This window comes from Caretta caretta, chromosome 2, assembly GCF_965140235.1.
Source record: "Caretta caretta isolate rCarCar2 chromosome 2, rCarCar1.hap1, whole genome shotgun sequence".
NCBI classification, from domain to species: Eukaryota; Metazoa; Chordata; order Testudines; family Cheloniidae; genus Caretta; species Caretta caretta.
Window position 1 is genome coordinate 26,047,588 of NC_134207.1, and position 24,241 is coordinate 26,071,828.

A 24,241-nucleotide genomic window follows, 5' to 3' on the forward strand; every position below is an offset into this window, starting at 1 on the left:
GGACATTGCTGCACCCATCAAGGCTCAGGTTAACAATCTCACCCTCTAGACCTTTTGTACACTGCTCAATTTCTCTTTCATACATTTTATCCAGCAATTTGCCTGCGACATCTGCTCTGTTCGGTGGACTGTATCCTGGTCTTAATGACTGAACCATGTTAATGAAGTGTGGGTTCTCAATCATACAGAAAGGAGAGTTTGTTACATAAACAAACCGGGCAATTTTTTAATCAATTACCTCTTTTTGTAATCTGCTGGTTCTTATCACAAATTTATCTTCGTTTTTTTCCTGGATGATGGAGATTTTTTTTTTCTTTTACTGTAGGTGATATTCTGTGGCTATGTGACTGAAACACGATCATTGGCAGATAACTCTGAAACTATAGAAAATGATGGTGATCTTGAAGGTGGATAGTATTCAAAGTCCTGTATGTTGAGGATGGATTCTCCTAAACAAAATAAGTCAATGCAGTTATTTAATTATTATTACCATACTGCTCATTTAGTATTACTCACTGCATTCACTGACACCCGGTACTACTTTAAAGGTGAAATTGTAAAGGGAAGATCTGCCTATTTCAGCTATTTATTTTTTATCAGAACTGCATCTAAAATGATAGTACCATAGAGTAACAACTATATTTTTTGCTCAAACATGAGAATTCAAAAACAGTCCAGAAGGAAGACAGGCAGTCCTTAAGAAAGAAGTATGAAATAAAAATGTTTACCAACCTGAAGATCCTGCATGTGCAGACATGTTCCTTTCATCATCTTCAGCGCAGCTTCCTCCTGAGAAGGAACACTTCTCATGATGTTGTTTCATTCGGGCAACCAGGCCTTGCATTTCTTTTGCATTTTGCATGCATGCCTGTCTTACCCACAGGTAGAAGAACATCATTAAAATATTCCCAAACTGAGTCTCATTTACGGCCTGCTGCCATTATAGGTTTTCCCTTCTACTGAGAGAATGGTCTGGTAGATCTCAAATCAGTGAAGGCTACACTTGGAAAGATCTCAAGACTTCTGGAATATGCTGCTCAAACAGTTTCACTTTTGTTTCTACTGTCTGTCCCGCCCTTCTCACATTTATCTCCAGACTTCTCCTTGTCCAGATCTATTCTGCCCCCAACAATCTTCTATTCATTGAGCTTTTTGAAACTTTGCACTTTTAGAGAGAGGTAAGAGGTTCACTCTGTGTACACAAATTTGCAGAGGGACAATAGGGTTCAGATCTGTTGTTTCTCACTTCTATTTATTTTATTTTATTTTATTTTATTTATTTAAAAACATTTTTGCTGTTAGCAAGCAATTTGTCTCTGGAGACACAAATCCACAGTTTGAGAACTGCAAAACTAAGCATCTCTGATGGTGTCTTCTAGACTGAGCACTGAGTCCGATTGTGTAGCTAGAAAGATTAACCTAAATAATCTACACAGAAGCCCCTGGAACCCCCATAAAATTGGTTCCTAATCCATGAACTATTGGAGCTCATTTACAAAACTTTTCTTAAACATTACATAAATATATTTCTTCATACTATAGAATTAGAATTTATAATCCCTATTCCATGAAGAGATATCTTTGAGCTATAATGTATCTTAATTAAAACTATCTTTTAATAGGTTTTTTCCTCAAAAAGCATTTTATCAAAAAAAATCAGATTTAAATTTTAAAAATCTGACTTTATTTTTTTTAAAAAAATCATTGATTTGTATCCACCCTATCAAATGAGAAATAAATAAATGTCCAGAAGAAAGATATTAAAAGCTATAACTGTTAGCCAGATAGGTGGACAGAGCTGGAGGAGCCACATGGCCTCCTTATGTCCTGACACATTATTATGTACTGTAACTCTCTGCCCAAAGGAGACAGGGATGCTTGCACTTTTTTCATTGAGGACTTTAATTTTTGCTTGCTTTCAATTGCTAGATTGGCATTGCAGACTGCATTCTTAGACTGTTGTACATTTTTTGTAAATTGCTTTGAGATGTCTTGGTATGATAATGTGCTATAACAATTGAAGTCCTTATTACTGTCTCTTTCACTAGGGGAATCTGAAGGCTGGCATTGATCTATAAGACACTAATTTCCATATTTTGGTATTACATTAACCAATAGACTTCCTCTGGTTTATGATTTCACAGAAAGGCTTGCTGGACAAGGGGTTATCATCCTTAGTGCTAAGGAGTGCCACCACAAAACTGGGACAAAATGCATGAATTATTGTCATTCTTTACCTGAGAAAGATATATATATTCCTCTGTCGATGATGCTTATACTGATATATGACAAGTGGAACCCAAAGATGCAGATTTAATAATTAAAAGACAAACTAGTAAGCAAATGAAGCTGAACATAGAGAGAAGCAAAGGGCTGAGTTTGCTTTGAACAAAAATCATGTGCCAGATTTTCAGGCAATGTAAATCAGTCTAGCCCCAGCGTGACTACTAGCATTGGACTGGAGAGGCAAGGACCCCTTTGGAAAGGAGAGAAGATGGGCTTCAGTGGGCTGTGGGGCTCATGGCTGGGCCTAACCACCAGCACTAATACTTCAGGGGCTAAAAGAATCGGGAAAGTTTTTCCTCCCCTAAGATAAAGGGGTTGGAAGCACCGCTGTCGTTGCTTCATGCTGTGATTCTCTGGTGGACCTGGGTGCCTTAGTGCTTGTCCTACCACCATGTTCTGCCGTCCTGCTATTTGCTGTCTCTTAATTTAACATTTATATTACAGTGGAGTCCAAAAGACCAGATCAGAATCCCATTGTGCTAGGCACTGTAATTGCACCTAACGATTCAGTCCCTGTCTGGAAGTGCTAACAGTCTTATGTGTATGAATTTAGCATGCTCTGCATTATGGGCTATCTCAGACCATGATGTCATAATACACTGGCATGCTAAATGCCAATGTGAAGCATCCTGCCAGCCCAGGATTCAGATCCATAATTCAGTTACATCTGTATTCAGTCTGTTGCTGTTCAAAGGGATCTTGGGAGGGCAGGGGATGGTGAGGCTGTTCAGAAGTATCCAGGGAAATTTTGCTGTCATCCTATAGGCCAGTCTGAGCCTGCTACAAACTATGTTATCTCAACATGTATAAGACCGATAGAACTTGCCAAACTCATTTTCACTGATGTAAAGCTAAGATTCTGAACCTGGATCTCTGGAGTGGAAAGTAATTAACTCACCAAGTCAGGTATCCCTTTTGCATTTTAGGTCTACTATATTATGAATCAGATTGTTTTACAGCTGAGGATTTTAATGCAGCAGAATGAGGTTTATTTGCTAGAATGAGGTTATTACATCAATGGAAATCCTTGGGTGACTTTCTCCTTTTTACTTTTGGATCCAGGCCGTGCATTGCTGAGGCTTACTGACAAGAAGCTTGAACGAATGGGGATTGCCCAGGAGAGCCTACGACAGCACATTTTGCAGCAGGTGCTTCAGCTGAAAGTGAGAGAAGAAGTCCGAAATCTACAATTACTTACACAAGGTAGGAAATAATTTCAGTGTGGGCCTATAAAAAGTGAAGGTAAAGGTCAAACAAAGACATAAAAGGTGATTTGACTTTCCCCTGTAAGAAATGATGCATGAAGATCTTATCCACTCCAAATACTTTCCTAGTGGTGAACAAAAGGGAAAACAATGCATAAATAAAAAAGGTATGTTAAGCTGACTGTTGGCATGAAGAGAGTAGTTTGATCTACAGCTTGATGGCATTCTCACTTAAATGCCTACTTACTAAGACAAAAATAACTTGACTGTATAAAAAGAGCAATAATATAAAACTGTCTTTGCAGACATTGAACATTTGCATTAATTGTTTACTCTCACCATTGGATAAAAGAGTAATCTCAGTAATCTCTTATGGTTAAGAGCTGTCAATGAGAATTACCTGAGAGGCATCTGAAAAATGTAAAGATCTTGATTCTACTTTCCCATTGGGGTAACTCCATTGATTTTACTAGAATCGTTCCTAATTTATACCAGTGGAAGTCAAAGCAGAATCAGATTTAGTCTGATGATCTTGTGTGTGTGTGTATGTGTATCTGGGGGGAGGTCATTTAACAACAACAAAAGCCTGTACATCTTTTCCAAATAAGGCTAAAACATTTCATAATGGCTTGCATTATTAGTTCTATTGAGGCATTTGTAGCTGCTGTAATAATATGGAACAGAGAAGACATTGTACTCACAATGTAAAGCAATGGTTTGGCATCTTTTAATATAGCTCTGTAGTTATCCATCCTTGTATAATGAGGTTTGATAATCCAGCCAGATAATTTCCATGATGTTTTGGTTTAATGCCCATTTTGTGTCAATGTATATGAAAAGAAATATGTTAAAATACACTGTGTGCACTGAGGAGCACTATGTATTCCGTATGCAGCATTATGTAGCTGACTAAACTGTTTACACTGTACTGGGAAGAAACTCATTGGTTAGTCCAGTAACTGCCCTTCAACAGGAAGAGCCTCTGGCTCCAAATGAACTGTTCCTCTGGCAGGTTTTGATGTGGTTTCTAATGCTGATGGGCCATAGTTCTAAGGTTCTTCCTGTCATATGCATGCCTCTCCAGCACCCCCACGGACGTGTTGTGGCACTGCTGGTGTGTTGCACTTGGCACCCCAAACAATTGCCCGCACCAGATTAGTTCAACCCCTCTCTGCAATATCTTGTTTATTCACTTATTCTACAGAGGGTAACTCACTTGTTTCGCTGCTCACCCTGGGTCCATGTAAGTGTCCTGGTTAGTTTCCTCTCCTGTTCCAGAGGTCTGTACTTTGGGCAATTCCTCTCCTTAAGACAGGAGCCTCCTAGCTCTCCCCCTTGGAGCTGGTGTGCTTTAGGCCAGCTGTAGAGCCTCAGGCAGCTTCTCCTCCTGCTGGCCCATTTACTGATCAATCCTTCCACCCTCAGCCTGGGAGAGTTCAGCAGGCAGAACTTCCCCTGTGCTGTCCTCCTCTTGTTAATTCATGGCCCTGCAGGAGCCTTTCTACAGGCATCTGCCCTGCTACGAAGGAAGGAGGCAGAATTTATGTTGATCCCTTCTTCCAGCTCATTCTTTATTGCCTGGGGGAGAGGAGAGCCTTGCCCCATCTTCTCTGTAAGGCTCCAGGTCCTAGACCCTTAAAGACATAGCAAAAGGATTCCTTCTAAATGTTGCTTCTTTCCAGGACCCCTTTTCTCTGTCTCCATATTTCCTCACCTCTTAAAGGGCCGTGCTGTGTGACAGGGAGGACTGTGCAGTACGCAATACTGACCTTAAGGAACAGACTACCCTGTCACTCTACCACCTGCAAATATCACCTTACTTTGTCCGAGCTGCTTAAAGCTCGTGTGTGTAGCTGTGATATGAACAATAAACTGGTCTTCAAAATGCCTTACTAAGCCTTGGTCTACACTAGGAGTTGAGGTCAAATTTAGCAGCGTTAAATCGATTTAACCCTGCACCCATCCACACGACAAAGCCCTTTTTTTTTTTACTTAAAGGGTTCTTAAAATCAGTTTCCTTACTCCACCCCCGACAAGGGGATTAGCGCTGAAATCGGCCTTGCCGAGTCAAATTTGGGGTACTGTGGACACAATTAGATGGTATTGGCCTCCATGAGCTATCCCAGAGTGCTCCATTGTGACCGCTCTGGACAGCACTCTCAACTCAGATGCACTGGCCAGATAGATAGGAAAAGGCCCGCGAACTTTTGAATTTCAATTTCCTGTTTGACCAGCGTGACAGGCTGCAGGTGACCATGCAGAACTCCTCAGCAGAGGTGACCATGCAGAGCTCCTCAGCAGAGGTAATCATGATGGAGTCCCAGAATCGCAAAGGAGCTCCAGCATGGACCGAACTGACCAGTAGCTGTTTGGCGTTGCAAGCTTCCACAGGGCTATCGCCACTCGCTTCTCAAATGTGAGGGCTGCTCTCATCTTGGTATTCTTGCGCCTCAGGCCAGGGGAAAGCAAGTCACAAAGTTCCATGAAAGTGCCCTTACGCATGCGAAAGTTTCGCAGCCACTGGGAATCGTCCCAGACCTGCAACACTATGCGGTCCCACCAGTCTGTGCTTGTTTCCCGAGCCCAGAATCTGCGTTCCACCTCATGAACCTGCCCCATTAGCACCATGATGCCCACATTGCCAGGGCCCGTGCTTTGAGAGAAGTCTGTGTCCATGTCCTCATCACTCTCGCCACCGCGCTGACGCCGTCTACTCGCCCGGTATCGCTTTGCCAGGTTCTGGTGCTGCATATACTGCTGGATAATGCATGTGGTGTTTAATGTGCTCCTAATTGCCAAAGTGATCTGAGCGGGCTCCGTGGTATGGCGTCTGCACAGAAAAAAGGCACAGAACGATTGTCTGCCGTTGCTCTGACGGAGGGAGGGGCAACTGACGACATGGCTTACAGGGTTGGCTTACAGGGAATTAAAATCAACAAAGGGGGTGGCTTTGCGAGAAACAGAATGGCCCCTTCAAGGATAGAACTCAAAACCTCAAGGATAGAACTCAAAACTGGGTTTAGCAGGCCATTGATTTCACAGAGGGAGGGAGGAGAAAATGAATACAAAACAAATCTGGTCTATTTCTTGTTTTGAGCCACTTCATCTATCTTTATACATCTTGCTGGCAGCAGACTGCAGTACGACCGCTAGCCATCGTCATCTCCTGGGTGCTCAGCAGAAGACGGTGCAGTATGACTGCTGGCCATCATCTTCTGCTGGCTGCAATTTAAAAGACAGTGCACTGCTGGTAGGACTGAATCACCATGAGACGAAACTTAAAAGGGAAATGACCTGGCTGAGTCACTCCCATGTTTGCCGAGGTGCCCCTGACCTCATCGAGGTCGGTTAAAAGAGCACCCAGGACTATGTCGATGACAGCTACCAGTTATACTGCTCTGTCTGCTACCAAAAGGCAATAAACTGCTGCTGTGTAGCAATGCAGTACCGCGTCTGCCAGCACCCAGGAGACATACTGTCAAGGTTCCTCCCCCACTCTGAACTCTAGGGTACAGATGTGGGGACCTGCATGAAAAAACCCCCTAAGCTTATCTTTACCAGCTTAGGTCAAAACTTCCCCAAGGTACAAAATATTACACCCGTTATCCTTGGAATGGCCGCTACCACCACCAAACTAATACTGGTTACTGGGGAAGAGCTGTTTGGACGCGTCTTTCCCCCCAAAATACTTCCCCAAAACCTTGCACCCCACTTCCTGGACAAGGTTTGGTAAAAAGCCTCACCAATTTGCCTAGGTGACTACAGACCCAGACCCTTGGATCTTAAGAACAATGAACAATCCTCCCAACACTTGCACCCCCCCCTCTCCTGGGAAATGTTGGATAAAAAGCCTCACCAATTTGCATAGGTGACCACAGACCCAAACCCTTGGATCTGAGAACAACGAAAAAGCATTCAGTTTTTTAAAAGAAGACTTTTAATAAAAAATAGCAGTAAATAAAAATAAAGAAATCCCCCCTGTAAAATCAGGATGGTAGATATCTTACAGGGTAATTAGATTCAAAAACATAGAGAACCCCTCTAGGCAAAACCTTAAGTTACAAAAAAGATATACAGACAGAAATAGTTATTCTATTCAGCACAATTCTTTTCTCAGCCATTTAAAGAAATCATAAACACATACCTAGCTAGATTACTTACTAAAAGTTCTAAGACTCCATTCCTGTTCTGTCCCTGGCAAGAGCAGCACACAGACCCTTTGTTCCTCTCCCTCCTCCCAGCTTTTGAAAGTATCTTGTCTCCTCATTGGTCATTTTGGTCAGGTGCCAGCGAGGTTACCTTTAGCTTCTTAACCCTTTACAGGTGAGAGGAGCTTTCCCCTGGCCAGGAGGGATTTCAAAGGGGTTTACCCTTCCCTTTATATTTATGACACATACGGTGACGGTTAGCTGAGCGGGCTCCATGCTTGCTGTAGTATGGTGTCTGCACAGGTAACTCTCAAGAAAAAAGGCGCAAAATGATTGTCTGCCCTTGCTTTCGTGGAAGGAGGGAGGGAAGGGGGGCCTGACGATATGTACCCAGAACCACCTGCAACAGTGTTTTAGCCCCATCAGGCATTGGGATTTCTACCCAGAATTCAAATGGTCGGCGGAGACTGCGGGAAGTGTGGGATAGCTACCCACAGTGCACCGCTCCGGAAGTCGATGGTTGCCTTGGTACTGTGGACACACTCCGCTGACTACATGCACTTAGAGCATTTGTGTGGGGACACACAATCGACTGTATAAATACGCTTTCTACAAAACCAACTTCTATAAATTCGATCTAATTTCGTAGTGTAGACATACCCTAAGGAGATGGTGCCCAAGGTCCTCAAATGTTTAGTGGTCCATCTCTTCCTCAAAAAGTCATCTCTTCACACCATTGCTTGCCAATTTCCACCCCATCTCAACCTGTCCCATTAGAGGGAATGTGATTTGAGAGGTGGTTGGATTTTAAGTTCCAGTTTTAACTCAATACCAAACACGCTGGAAGTTTCCCCCACATGTTTAGGCCCATTGATGGAAGATGAGACTATGCTTGTAAGGACCATTAATGATCCACTGGCTTTCAATTTTGACTCAGTTTGTTATTATAATCCTGCTGACCTCTCAGTAACTCTTGATTGGCCACGGGGCATAGCTTTAGGGTATAGCTACACTTCAACTTGGGGGTGCAATTCCCAGCTTGAGGAGACATACTTGTGCTAGCTCTCATCCAGCTCATGCACTGAAAGAGCGTAGCCGTGGCAGTATCAGGGGCAGGGGCAGGCTAGCTTCCCCAAGGACATGCCCATCCAAGACCCCAGACTAGCCCATCCCGTTGCTCACACTGCCAAGGCTACCCTCATTTTCAGCATGCTAACTGGATGAGAGTTCGCGTGGGTTTGTCTCCTCAAGCTGGGAATCGCGCTCCCAGCTCAGAGTATAGCCATACCCATAGTGACTAATGGGTGTTGCAGTCTTGTCTGAGACTACTCTCTAGTAGTTCCACTGGGAGCTTGACAGGTCAACTGGTGGTATCAGACATCAAGGATCAATCAGTAATGATTGACATTTCAAGTGATTTCTTGTGGCATCCTCCAAGGTTTTAGCCTGTTGCCCATGCTGTTGCGGAAACACATGTGGCCTTTGGTAAAATCACATATAAACACAGATAGAATATCATGAATCTGCTGCTGATAGATAGATAGTGCAAGTCTCTTGTCCTGGACAGACATCTGAGTAATCTGGTCTCTGCCTTGGGAGCTTAGGTAGACAAAGTATCCCTCTGGATGCCCCCTTATTCTCAACCTAGAAGAGAGTCTTACAGGTGGGTAAGAATAATCATTATGAAGAGGTTCCCCCCATTTGTTTTGTGAAAGGAACGTGTTTGGAAGTGGTCAGATTAAGAATCGTGATGTGATTTTTTTAGTACACATTTTCCATAGAAAGCCATGTGTCTGTTGGATATTCAGCGAAATTGGTTCGCTCTCCCTCCCCCAGCTGCCCAGTTTTCTCAGGCTGTGTCTAAATTTATCCTGCAATAGCTTAGCAACAGCAGTAGATACCTTCATAACCACAAGCCCTATTAAAGTAATGTCCTCTTAGTACTCGTCTACCAGAGATTCTTGTTTGTAGCTGTTCGGGAATTCAGGGCACACCTTCATCCTGATGAGTATTGCATCTATGCTCAGACATCTTCTGCCTTTTAGGGATTTCACCTCCATACCTTAGGTCAGAAGGTGACCATGATTACCCTGTGGTGGCCTCTAAAGTTTGAAGTTATTCTAGATAATTGGTATGAGAGAAAAAGGTTTCCCTCATTGCACAATTTTGATGCTACTTAAAGGAAGGAAGCAGGACATATAGTTAACAAACCCCTGCCTGAAGTTATTCAGTGCATAGGCTGGCCTCTAAGTAGTCTGATCCTAATCCAAAACAGTTCAGTGAAATCAGTGGAAACGCTCCCATTTACTTCAGTGGACTTTTGATCAGATCCTGATTGAGGTTAGGATCCAGTCAAAGAACAGCGAAGATTAAAAAGATGCATTACATAATATTTATATATAATGTCATTTATTTTAATAAGTGTTTTTCATCTACCTTCCATACAGAAAGTTCATATGTAAATTTTGCTTGACAGATAGCAATTGCACTGTGTACGGCCTTCCTCCACACTTCTGTTGTAGTAACTTACTTACAAACCCATTTCACACTCCGTCATTCAATGCACACTGTCCAGGCTGTGCTGGAGATCTGACAGCAGCAGTATTATGTGATTGTGTAATTGAATGCTATCAGGGTTCCTTCCCCACTCTGAACTCTAGGGTACAGATGTGGGGACCTGCATGAAAGACCCCCTAAACTTATTTTTACCAGCTTAGTTTAAAAACTTTCCCAAGGCACAAACTTCGCCTTGTCCTTGAACAGTATGCTGCCACCACCAAGAGATTTAGACAAAGAACAGGGAAAGGACCACTTCGAGTTCCTATTTCCCCAAAATATCTCCCCAAGCCCTTACACCCCCTTTCCTGGGGAGGCTTGAGAAAAAACAAGATGAGCACAGACCAGCCTTGGATTTTTAACACCCAAAAAAACCCAATCAGATTTTTAAAAAACAGAACTTTATTAGAAGAACAAAAAAAGATAAGAGAACAACTCTGTAAGATCAGAATGTAAGATAATCTTACAGGCAGTCAGATTTAAAACATAGAGAATCCCTCTAGGCAAAATCTTAAATTACAAAAAGACACAAAAACAGGAATACACATTTCCTCTAGCACAACGAATTTCACAAGCCAAAACAAAGGAAACCTAATGCATTTTCTAGCTAGATTACTTACTAACTTTACAGGAGTTGGAGGGCTTGCATCCTTGATCTGTTCCCGGCAAAGGTATCACACAGACAGACAAAAGCCTTTTTCCCCCTCCTCCAGATTTGAAAGTATCTTGTCCCTTCATTGGACATTTTGGGTCAGGTGCCAGCCAGGTTACCCAAGCTTCTTAACCCTTTACAGGTAAAAGGATTTTGCATCTGGCCAGGAGGGATTTTATAGCACTTTATACAGAAAGGTGGTTACCCTTCCCTTTATATCTATGACAAAGGCTGTATCTTGAATTTCAGTGGGACTATTCTTGTGAGTATGGGCTGCCTGATTGGGCCAATTATCAGCAGAAATATTATCCCGGCCTCCACTGAGCTAGAAGGGCTTCCTCACCTGACCGAGCTTTTCTGCAAGAAACCCAGCAAGGTCACGGAACTCATTTGGCAAAATATCTGCAGATGTCTCATGGGGAGAGGCTGGAATCATCATTATTGTATTGTTTCTTCCTAATCCTGATTCATAAGAGCCAAAAAACCATGTCTTACATAACTACACAGTGATGGTGTGAAGCTAATTTTGGATTTTCAATGCTAGTCCAGCTCCTAGCTAGCATAGAGAGAAGATGTCCCATTAGCATTGGCATATCAGACCTATGTGGAATACTGTGATTTTGAACAAAATGTTTTTAGACAGGGATCTGCTAATGGTGCTTGGATTTAGGTTCTGTGTCATACCTGCACTCTGCATATTTTTAAGGTGACATTATGCCCATTTATAAGTTGCTCTGAGAGTTTCAAACTGGGCTAAGTGCTACTTGAAGTTAACCAGCTGATCACAGAAATTGATGCTAATTCTGTAGGAAGATTTTCCCTGGTAACAAAATACATTAGATTAAGGCCATATGCCTCATTATAAGGGATTGCTACTGTTGATGCTTGTTGGCATTATACCACCAGTGAATGCCTCATCCTGTGCTGGTGCTCAGCTTCTGAAGAGGGTATGTGCACATTGTTAACCATGGTAAATTACTCACAGCTACAAATAAACATTATCCCCCGCCCTTGCTAAGGAGTAGTCCAGTTCCAAATCTACTGAGGTATCCTAGTAATGTGTCTGCCTTAGATTAATTTAAGTGACCCTAAAGGTCCATCTTATCTTTTTGAGGGATGTAGGAAAACTGCTGCCCAATGATGGTGTGACGTTGCACCCCATAATGCTTTATAGAAATATGCTTATGAGTGTAAATCTGATGTAACTGGAATAGGTTTTATGCTAGATATGCCATGTAACATATCTTTGCAAAGGTTATGATTGACTGAATATATTCATCCTATTTGTATGCATGTATCATTTTTATATCTGAAGGTATGAGCATTGGCTCTATGCTTGTATTTAAAGTGTTTGCTGTCGATAGCACATAAGGCAGATTTGGTCAACATAGTGTGAAGGGATAATTCAAGTAATTGGGAGTGCTTAACTAACAGCAGACTTTGTGAGACGTCAATCCACATCTGAGCTTTCCTGGGAACATTCAAACTAACATGTAAACAATGGCGTCAGCCTCCAAAAAACTGAATCATTCATAGACATGTGACTTTCCCAGGTGGCTAGAGACCCCATCTTGTGGCTCTGATGTTGCACAAGAGAAAGACTATATAAGGCCCTGCACACCCCTCCATTTTGTCTTCATCTGGCTCAAAAGATAGCCTCTCCACCTCAAAGAGATGCCTGAAAGAAACTGGAACAAAGGACAGTAACTATGGAGGTGTGAGTGATTGCTGGACCCAGACTAGGAAGGAGTCTAGTCTGTCAAAGAAGTTTATTGTAACATCTCTGAGGGTGAGATTTACCTGCATTTAGTTTCCTACTGTATTAGGCTTAGACTTGCGTGTTTTATTTTATTTCGCTTGGTAACTTACTTTGTTCTGTCTCTTATTACTTGGAACCATTTAAATCCTACTTTTTATATTTAATAAAATCACTTTTTACTTATTAATGAACCCAGAGCAAGTAATTAATACCTGGGGGAGCAAACAGCTGTGCATATCTCTATTAGTGTTAGAGAGGGTGGACAATTTATGAGTTTACCCTTTGTAAGCTTTGTACAGAGTAAAACGAATTTATTTGGGGTTTGGACCCCATTGGGAACTGGGTATCTGGGGGTTGGAGACTGGAGCACTTCTTAAGCTGTTTTCAGTTAAGCCTGAAGCTTCTGGGGGATGTGGTTCAGCCCTGGGTCTGTGTTTGTAGCAGGCTAGCATGTCTGGCTCAGCAAGACAGGGCACTGAAGTCCCAAGCTGCCAGGGAAAACGGGCTCAGAGGTAGTTCCAGTACATCAGGTGGCAGTCCCAAGGGGATCTCTGTGACCCAACCCATTACAGATGGGTTTATCTTCACCAAATAACTTTTAAGAAACCCTATCAGAATTTTTCCTTCTGTATTAGACAAAAATCCCTGTTTTAAGAGCTTTGCAACATTGTGAGCCTTTGGATAGCAGGGTAAAGGGAGCAATGATGAAACCTCAGAAAGTTCAGCAGTTTGTTTTCGTTTGAATGCCAAAATATTTGAGGAGCTCTTTTACTGCTTTCCCCTACTCTTTGCTACCTTCCTTCCTGGTGGGGAAAGCCTCCTAGGATGTGGAGACTCTGAACACTGATCCGTAATTACCAGTCTCCTCTTTGATGAAACCCCACTCAACTTCCTTTCCTTTCTCCTCCTCTTCCTCTGAACCTCCAGCACAGTTTAGGCACTTACATGAATTCAGGACTCTTCTCCCTCTTACTCCCCAATTTACTTGCATCACCCTACTGTGGGAAGTTCCACAGTCTTTATCCTCTTTCTCCAGGAGCAGGAGGCATTGGTACTAGACTCACTGTTGTCCCTTTCTGAATTACATACATGAAGGCTTCCCTGCTTGTGATGCCTCAGCGTGCACAGCATGCTTGGAGCTGCTCACCCTAGGGTATCACTCTCATGGAAGATTCAAAGTGTAACAGAAGCAGGCCATGTTTTGCCATCAGAAGGTTAGAGGACAATGGAGAAAAGTTAACTGATTTAGCCCACCCCATTGCATCCCCATTGTTTACTTGGAAAGGGACTCTGGGGTGGGGGAAAAATCGTACAAAAGGAGTCTGAGACTAAGGGGAGATAGATGAGGAAGAACACCTTGATGAAAAGGGGAAGACTGTATATGTGGCAGTTCATTCAAATATTTCTTTCTTTCTCTGTGCCATGTAGACAATGTAGGTGTAGGACAATTAGTCCCTTGACTGCCTTGATCAACTTGTACTGCCAGAGGTGGGAGCATTATGCTGTCTTCCATTACCAGAAGGCAAGTCACTGAGACTAGGGATTAAAGATCCCCAGTGTTACACTTGAAAGGTCTCTCATATTATTTCTCCAAAAGGCCAGTCTATTATTTTCTTCCCCAGCAGGAGTCTGGGCACTAGATTTTAGCACCTGGGGAATCCTGGATTCCTTTCACCTGAGATACTTGTTTTTCTTCCTGTTAGGGTACAGCGGATGTTGCTATTGTCACAACTTTGAGTTGGGAATTTACTAGCCTTTCTGGACTGTGACCCGTAAAAAGAAAGCACATAACACTTTTGGAATCTTGTTTTCATGTCTGTGTTTCGTTGTCCCTGGCATTGCATTATTTGAATTGCATGACAATCCTTTTTACTCAGTTACTGTGCGTCTCCCTCTTTTGTTATCATTATCCTGTCCTGACCGTATTCTTTTCCACCACCCGAAACAAACAGTTTCTACCACAATCAGGAAGGGCCTTCTTTCTATTCCTTATAGCAAAATAACTATGCAAATGTTTCCTGTGTATGCTGCATGCATGGCATCTATCCAAAACAAAAAACCTTGATGTTTCAGAAAAGCTGACACAAACCTAATTCCCTAGAGATTTCCTTTTCCCTATGCCTCTTTGTTGTCGGCAATCTCATAGATCTCGTAGAATGGACCCTGAGGAATGGAATGGAATGGCTACGTCCCGTGCCACAGGATCAGAAGTGTATTCCATAGTGGTTTTTATTTTGAGGTAGTGCTCAGGATATTAGGGCTCGTCTACATGGTGCATTAGTCTATACCACAGGGAGTATAAAGTCTATTGCGCACTAGTATGTTGGGCACCATTTGGCTCATGCAGACCCTGATGGCACGCACTTAAACTTTTGTAATGCATGTTACCATAAGGCTGATCTGAAGCAGGACTGCATTAACACCCACTAGGGAACTTTTAGTGTACGCCAACAGGGTCCAAACAGGCCCAGTTAGCATGTGACACACTAGCAGTCACTGGAAATTTTCACCCCTCTAGTGTGGGCTAATGTGCTGTGTAGACAAGCCCTAAGCCTGCCTGTATATTAGTACCAGGGCTTTTACCCTCCTCTTCATGTAGGTGTTTTTCAGCATATATCTGTATCCCTATATGTCCCTTCCACTACATGTCCCTATCAATTGGCCTTTTCCTGTATCAAAGCAGGAGCCTAACAACTCATCCTGTACGGCCATCTCCTTTGTCTGTGATGTCACTTAATAATCCTACATCAGAGTACAAAACTGCAGTCCACATTACACCCTCTCCACTCACTGGTTGAGACCATATGAAGCACTCTTAGATGAGCTAGGGCAGGGAGCCAGAGGCATTGATCACTCTTGCAAAGCCTCTGAAACTTCAGGCCACTTATGACCTGATTTCACTGAGAATCAGTTTTCCCAGATCATTTCATTGCTTATGTGTGCGCACGCATGTGCATATTATACACACAACGTGCACCAGTGGGGATAAAATGTAAAGTTTTCCAACTGAACCATTCAACTATGGATGACTTAGAGCATCCAACTTTCAGATTTCTAGCTGGGAGAAGCATGTACTTTGCAATGCAACAGATCTGTCCAATCTCTGTTAAATTGTTGAATTAATTTATTGTGCTTCCCATAGTTATGCCATTGAGTCTTTTAATATTTAAAATATGTGTAGAGTCAGACGTATGCAACTGTGGTGAAAACCATATGTGTACAATTAACATTATTCATGTTCTGTATTCACATTTTTTATAGGATTCCATCAGTGGTGGAAGTTCGAAATGTAGTGAAAACTTAGTAGCGTGCATGTACAAAACAGATTTTCATCATCTTTTTATTTTGTTTTCCAAATTGCCCAGGAGATTAGTCCTACCTGTGGACTAGCCATCTGGAAAGTTTGGCCCTCCTGAGTTGTACCTTCCCAAAACGGTCTTAAACTTTTTATATGCAGTGTTGTTGCAGCCATGCTGGTCCCAGGAGATTAGAGACACAAGGTGAGTGAGATTTTTTTATTGGACCAACTTCTGTTAGTGAGAGAGAGAAGTTTTCAAGCTTACACAGAATTCTTCTTCAGGTCTGGGAAACTTGCTCAGAATGTCACAACTAAATATATCTTGTTTAAAGATCTTGTATTTAGCTGTGGCACTCTGAGTAAGTTTAAACTTTTTATGGCAGAAAAATATATATTTCTTCTTTCATCCATGTGTAACTTTGAAGGGGAAGAAATTACTTGCTCAAACTTTCCAAAAAGATTCACTTTTATGCTGAGACCAAGCATGAGACAGCTTCAATCCACCCTTCCTTTATGATTGATCAGAAAGTGGAGCGTATGGCAGTCTTAACTATGCCTATTTGTGATCATCAGACCCCTCCACAGAAATGTGGGGGCCCAGTCCATCATGTTCGATGGAGCCCCACTCCCTTCCATTTCATTTTATTCGCACAGATGTGTGAGCTCAGGGCCCCTGGTACAATTGTTCTGCCTTTTTCCCCTTCTTGTCAGTTGTGGTGATCAGTGCCAGAGCAATAACATATTTTTTACCTGAGTAAAAAGAACTGCATGGCGCATGGGCTTTTGGTAAGTGGTACAGCATTTATTCACAGGGAATTTAAATAAATTATGCCTATATTGTGGGATAAGGGTAGGGACATGATATGTCGTGCTCTGATTGGATTTTTTTAAATCAGAGATGGAGTCAATTTGGGTTGGCCTGCTCTGCTCAATTTAAAAAAGGCGTGGGGAGAAGCTAATAAAATCCATAATTCCTTGTCATGAAATTCTCCTTATCCTTAGGAAATATATAGAGAGTTTTTCTACTTCTATCTGAAACTTTTGGGATTCTGGTTCAAATCCTTATCATAGCAGTAGTGATTAACAGTCATAACTATTAGTAGCCTGTGTGAAATGAGTTGGAAGGCTCACTCTAGTTTCAAATAAACAAATGGTCACATAATTAAAAAAAAAACAAAACCCAACCCTAAACACTAACTGGCACCCTTGCTGGCAGCCTCAGGGGAGCCCAAAATGCTAACACCAAAACTTTCAGATTTGTGTGTTTAAGGCCAGGCATGTATGGTTGATTTTTCAGAGATGCCAAGCAATCCCAACTCCTAGTGACTTCAGTAAGAGCTGGGAGCACTCAGCACTTCTGAAAATCACGTCACTTACCCAGGTGCCTCATTATGGAGTTTGGTGCCTAAATGTAGACCCAAAGTTTCAAAGTTTTGGCCTTGGTGGCAGGGAGGATTAATTACCCTCTCTGCCTGGGAGGTGGTCCCTCCAGATTAGAACTATGGCAAAGCTTGCAGGTTGACTTTGAGTGGCTTGTACTGTCACTTCCTGTGATAAGCATGTACTGTCAGCAGAGGAATTCAATTTCCATCGTTGCTAGTCTGGCATCTTTAACAAATACAACGTTCATTTAATTTACTTAACATACTTTAAAAATCTTTTTGAATATAATTTCTTCAAATCATCTGTGAATGCTGCTATCGGGTATAAAGATGTTTTGTTCCTATTGTAAAGCCTGTGCAATAAAGGATTACAATTGCTTAACAGATACAGAAATCCCTTGGGTTTTGTTTTGTTGGGGGGGGGGGGGTTGGCCTTTGTGAAGATACTGTACAAAATTCTCTAAAAAGAACCATTTTTATTTAAAAGCTTCTTTCCTTTTTTCCTTCACGTTCTGTAGAAGTCTTTCCATAATGTAGTTTTAAAAATTAATGTTGCTGTAGTCAAATAAAAGTTTATTCCTAATGGCGTTTAGTTTTTATGCATTATATGATAGAGCAGCCTTCATTTGCTCACTTATACACTGAAAGTCAGCAGTGTTATGAAATTATTTTTTTATTGCTTAGCAGTATGCAGATCTAGGGTGTCGTACACAAAAAAGAGTTGGGGGTTTTGTAATCCCTTAATTTGACATAATTATAAAGCAGCCTAGTGTTTTATGGTATGTCCAAGTAAAATTAATCATTTTAACCAGATTGGATCCCCCTTAAGAACAATAACATGGAATTTTTCCAGTCACCATTTGAATTGCTTTTAATTTAAATTGTTTCACCATAAATTAATATATTTAAATTACCTCCAGGGTAAGGGATGATTGTAGAGTTTCAGGTTAGATGGTTTAGGATTATACAGAGACCTCTAAACAGTTAGACATTATTCTGTAATTATGTCTAAATTCTTCTGTCTAACTAAAGTATGCTATTGATAAAGAACCTGTTACACTGGGATCTAAGCACTAATGCCAGTGAACGATAATAGATAGATATCACAGCGCCGTGATTCACGCACGTAAATGTGTCCATCATCATGTTCATTCCTGATTATTATATTTTTGTTTGGTGTTCAACTATGGCTTCATGTTATATAATATTTAGATATGTTCAGGAACAAACTGTTGTATTTCAAATTAGACAAGTACTTTATAAAAGGGAATTTAGCGTTGGTGAAAAGTACCTGTTTAGTCTCTCGGGCTATCAGAAGTCATTTGTTCACAGAAAGGATGTAATGTGCGTTGTGGCTGTGCTGCCTTCCAGTCCCCTTTTGGAATGATCACCTCTAGAAATATTAGGTACTCCACTGTATTCATTCAATTCTCAGTCCTTCTTTACCAATAAAAATGCAAATGTTCATGTGTTAGGGTTGTGGAGACTGGTCCACTAAGAGCTGGATGGAGACCTTCCTAAACATTTCATCTAGGCCACCAAAGAGCGATCAGATCAGATCATCTTACAGCTGCTGGTAACCTGAGGTAGATTTGAAGCAACTCCAATACATTAGCCTTGAAACCAGATTCTTTTCAATACTCTTTGCATTCATTACTGAGACTTGTTACCCAGCTTTATATCAATAAGAGTACATTGACAGCAAACATAGTTTTGTGCTCATTCTGTTGTGACAGGATGAGTTTTCATTAATAATGTAGAGCTTCCTTCTTCCTTTTTAGTCCCCTAGACTCTTGGGAAGAACTCAAGACACCTTCCCTGGGAGGGAATTTGCATAGCAAAAAATGAAGGTCCTTGCTATTACTTATTTCTTTGTGTAGGAAGGATTGAATGAGGTCTCCTGATAGGAGACCTTTTTCTCTCCCCTCTAAAACATCCTTCAGAAGTAACTGAATTTTATAGTCTTTCTCTCCCTGGGCTTGAGAAACCTTTCTAACGTATGCCTGCATGTGGTACAAATGGAGGGTGATTGGAACTATTGTCTTTTACTCCTCTTGTCTCTAAAGTGTTTCAACATTCTGTCTTTCCAACCTCTCCCTGAAAGGGAAAGGAAACCCCCTCTCACCTAATTTTAAAGAATATTTTAAACTAACCACATTTATTTTCCAGAGGAAAAAGATAAGGCAGAGAAAGGATGCAGTAGCCCTGCCTTAAAAACTCCACTGGCACACCAGTTAGCACTAGGACTTGCCTAAATGTGTCTTTCTCTAGCTCAGTTACTTCTTCATGTCTCTTTAGATAATCTATTTTAGCAACACGCTTCCTTTTCTGCCATCCATTATATTGCACCTTTGTTAAATATGACTCTAATTACCTGACTTTCCCTGACCACATGGTGTTTTCAGTGTAAAATATATGCACAGGATTGCAATCTCTTACATTCATTTCATTCTCCAGTATTTTCTCTTTCTCTCTGTGAGAGGTCGAGTGAGTAGCGTCCAAATGAGGGACAAATGACTGAGGGTTTGGAGCCACGGGTGCTGGAACAATGTGTATAGTGGGGGTGCTGAAAGCCATTGAACCAAACTGTCAACCCTGTATCTGATGGAAACCACTTCAAGCCAAGGGATGTGGCAGCACCCTTTCAGCTCTAGTCCCAGCACCTATGTTTGGAGCGGACATAATGGAGATGGGGTTCTTGCAGCCAGTGCCGATTAAGAAAATTCAGAGCACCATAGCTAGAGTCCCTGTCTGCTTCTTAGAAATGCTCCTTTTGCATTGCCTCTGGAGAGAGGCTCTAGGGAAGACTCCAGCTGAGCCAAGCACAGATCCACTCTACTCATGGCTGAGTTCTGTGGCAATTCCGAGCACGGGGGGCAAACAGCAATGGCAGTTACTCTGCTCAAGAAGCTTGTCAGCTCACCCATGCAGCCACTTAAGGGATCTGTGTACTCCTGTCAATCTGCCTTGGAAGATTTTCGGCCTGATTTTGTTTGCACATATACTTGGGTAAATCAAGAGTAATGCTCCATTAAGTCAATGGAAAAACTCCTATTGACTTCAGTGGGCTTTGGATAAAACCCAGGAACCTTAGTAACTTCTCTAAAACCACAAGTATAAAAACATACTCATTCTGTCCTTTAATCCAGCACTTTTATGAGTAGAAAAGTACAGTCGTCCTGCACCAGGCACTTACATTTCTGACTATTTATATTCTTTAGAACAGTTGATTTAAACAGACAGAGCCTGATTTTCACTGGGTCTCAGCATATACTGTCTTCTGATTTTGCATATGAAAATAACTGAGTGCATAATTATTTGTGTCCTCTGAGATTAGTGGCCAAATCAAGACCAAAATATGTTGTCTTCCCCTTCCCTATTCCTTATATTTATTTCCCTTACTATATTGTTTCTTCCATTTGTATATGTATACACTTGTGAACATGCAAAATTTGGCTTAACAATTCCCTAGAAAAATTACATACTGTATTTTGCTACAAGTTCTAGTTGCATCTGTTGAATTCCCCTCTTCAAGCTGCTTCTGCGTTGAAGTGTTCCTGTATGCCAAACACCACTCATCTGGAAACTATATCAAAGGGAAAATGCAGCTATGTTATAAATTCTTTTTTTTTTTTTTTTTTACGCTCACCCGCCAATCACACCCACTTGTATACTAGATGCTCTTTTGGTCTCAAACAAAGAGGTACTCATTTTATGCACATTATCTCTGTATATGGTTATAGCATTTACCGTGTTTAGGTGGATGTTTCTTAAATACAACTGCTTTATTTTAACTGTAGCTATAAAGGTCCCAGTCCTGAGAGTTTGCTCCCTTCAGTCTGAGAGTCGTGAGGATACCAATTTCACATTGATTGTAATTTCATTGACTTTAGTGGAGTTACTCCTGATTTTAATCTGTTGTAAGTGAGGCCTATGGTGTTGTAAGGCCTACAGGATTGTTCTGAATGCTGGTTGGTTACTGGACTCACTAATAGTTAGGCAGTTCAGTACAATGATTTTCCTTTCAAATGGTTGGTATAGACTAAGACAAAAAAGGTGTCTCTGAAAGAAGTTGTATAGCTTCAATGAATTGTAGAAGCTGGTAGAGCTCATCAAGAAATGAGTGAAAATAATAGAACAAACTAATTATCAAAAGAGAAAAAGTGTTCCCCAGTGTAGTTCTTTAGGTCCCGTTTCCTCCCCTGTAGTCTGTTAGTTTTATCTGAGGCTTTATCATCTGCCAAAAGATTTTATTTTGGGGTTTCCTTTTCTGTGGGCGGGTGGCTTCCTCCTTCCCTTAGAGCTGGTTCCATCTCTATCTTTAGGAACAGCGGAGCCTACTGTAGACCTTCCTGTCTCCTTTTTATTACATACCCTCATCCTTCCTTGCTACAAGTTTCTGGCCCCAGGAGCAACACACAGAATGAGAGTTGCACTATACTTTCTACTGCCTGGTTGATCCAGGAGGCTCTTGTTTTAAATATCAAAGTACAAATATTTAAAATGCAGGACTGAGCATGCTCAGTAGAAAATTCTGTTATCTGATCATTTTCAGAAGTGACATACATGCTCCTGCAACTATTTGGTTGTCAAGGATTTGACAAGCTCAGCTACTGAAAAAGGAAGAGATTGTTAACTGATGAGGCTTAGTATTTTAAGAGCAAGAGATTGTGGGAGTTAATCTGTCCCTCTACATTGGTGTGAGTTTCATTAATCCAGTCCATCCAGACGTTGTTGTTTAAAAAAAAAAAAAAAATCTCCTGCAATGGCCATTTTTAGGAAGTCTCACCTCACATATGTATTTTTTAACTTTAACTTTTGTGTTATAATGTGCTCTGGAGAAAAAAAAAGTCTTACATTTTTAGCATCACTGAATCCTATGATCTTTGTGAAGGTAAAATAATTAAGGTGCTAGCTCTCAGGGTGTTACCTATGAGGGGTTCTTTTTTGCAGGGAGGTTTTTATCACTGCATATTGCAGCAAGTGGTGGGTAGTGTAAGAGTGCCAATGTAGTGATTTCTTAGTTTTTGATAAACGGACCTCTTGCGCTCTGAGATCTTCTGTTTTTATTTCCATTGCTCTTTCTCTCTCTGTCACCACCCTGCTGTGTGTCAAGGTCTATCTTTTTCTAGGTTGTTTGCACTCTCCGTAATTGATAACTTTATTGGCAGGCCCCGTGAAAAAGATTTGATGCCTAACCATAAATGATCCACCTTTTAATTTCATCTGCTAGTTTTTATGTCAACAGGAATATGTTGATAATATAATGACACAAATAAATGCACATCTCTCAACTATTGGTAAAACATTGGACTGGGACAGCGATGTGGATAGTGCTCATTTTGACAATATAATGGTGGCACATAACACGGTAGGTGGAGATGGCTTTCTCTTTAAAAATAAGAAGACTGAATGAGAATTCCAAGTGAAAAGGTGACAAGCTCCTCCCTAACTAGAGACGAAGTTTTGTAAGTCTCTAACAATTTGATGATATGTCAGTCTCCCCAGGATTGTTAAGGGGTCAGATCAGTTTTTGCCAGGACTGCATCATCCAGTCATTGTACTCCATAGTAAACCCAATCTCTCCATTTCTCTCTCTCTCTCTCTCTCTCTCTAATTGGATAAAATTGTAAACAGTAAATATAAAAATTAAACCGCTTCTGCTGAAGCCATCAATAATAAGTGCTTATTAGCTTATATATAACTGTGCTGGCACGATAGCATCAAATTGGCTGCTGAAACTGATGTGCCATGAACAAGGCAAGCTTTCCAAAGGGATAATATGTGGGTTTCAGTAATCGTACCCTCAGCTTTAATTGCCATTTTGGTGCCTTTAAATTTTTACCAGTTTTTGAAGCAACACACTTGACTTCCTTAATGGTAGTGGGTGAAGTGGGCTAACTTCTTCACCACTGGTGCCCAACGGTACAGGAAGTCAATGGTGCAATTCCCAAATGGCAGCAGGCCCCAATCAGAATCTAATATAATACCTGACTCCCAAGTTCTAGAATTCCATTTGTGTCACTGAGTAGATAAAATGACTAATATTTTAAGATTGATATTGGCAGGATGTTAAAGGAAAAAAGCAGCTCAGTAGACCACAGACAAGCCTAACGGGTCTCAAAAAAGGTGATGTTTACCATCCGGTGAGGTTTTTTTTCAATGTTGTTCTACTGTCTGTTTGGATTGCAAATACCTTTTTGGGTGAATTGTGGGAGTCCCTCATTCACTGACCATGGAACAGTGGAAAGGTGTTTTCACCCTGCTCATTTCCCCACCCCACAATCACCTTCAATACCAAAACCAACTACTGCTCAGCCAAGAAATAATTTCCTTGGTAGCTGTTGAACGTCCTGCTTGTTATCTGGGTTCCCAGTGCCTATGTCAGGCTAGCAACTAGCTCCCCACCCCCTTTTTATTTCTCTCCTATCAGTTAGGAGCTAGAGGAGGAGACGGAGTATTGTTTTACTGAATTGAGGGCTTAACATTAGTGTTCTGTTGTGCCATGTGAGAAACCTGGGCTCAAGTTGTTGGCTCTAGACTGTTCTCAATGGTATCAGATGACAGAACGAGGAGTAATGGTCTCAAGTTGCAGTGGGGGAGGTTTAGATTGGATATTAGGAAAACCTTTTTCACTAGGAGGGTGGTGAAACACTGGAATGCGTTACCTAGGGAGGTGGTAGAATCTCCTTCCTTAGAGGTTTTTAAGGTCAGGCTTGACAAAGCCCTGGCTGGGATGATTTAACTGGGAATTGGTCCTGCTTCGAGCAGGGGGTTGGACTAGATGACCTTCTGGGGTCCCTTCCAACCCTTATATTCTATGATTCTATGATTCTATAAGTTCTTCATAGGTGTTAAGAGGGAGTTCATCAGGCTGTTTGAAAGCATCTCCTTGACATGATTGGCTGCTGTTGGCTGGCTGTGAAATGAGCCAGATTCAGTCTTCATAGGCTGA

General features: G+C 41.5%; 1 protein-coding gene across 3 annotated transcripts in view; it reads left to right on the forward strand.

Annotated features, from left to right (window-relative positions):
* SAMD12 (sterile alpha motif domain containing 12) overlaps window positions 1-24,241 on the forward strand; it is a 238,925-nt gene that overhangs the window by 124,247 nt on the left and 90,437 nt on the right. For all 3 annotated transcript variants that reach the window (XM_048841536.2, XM_075124964.1, XM_075124965.1), the window contains exon 4: window positions 3,349-3,489. In XM_048841536.2, coding sequence (XP_048697493.1) covers window positions 3,349-3,489 — 141 coding nt within the window. The remainder of the gene's footprint in view (window positions 1-3,348; window positions 3,490-24,241) is intronic.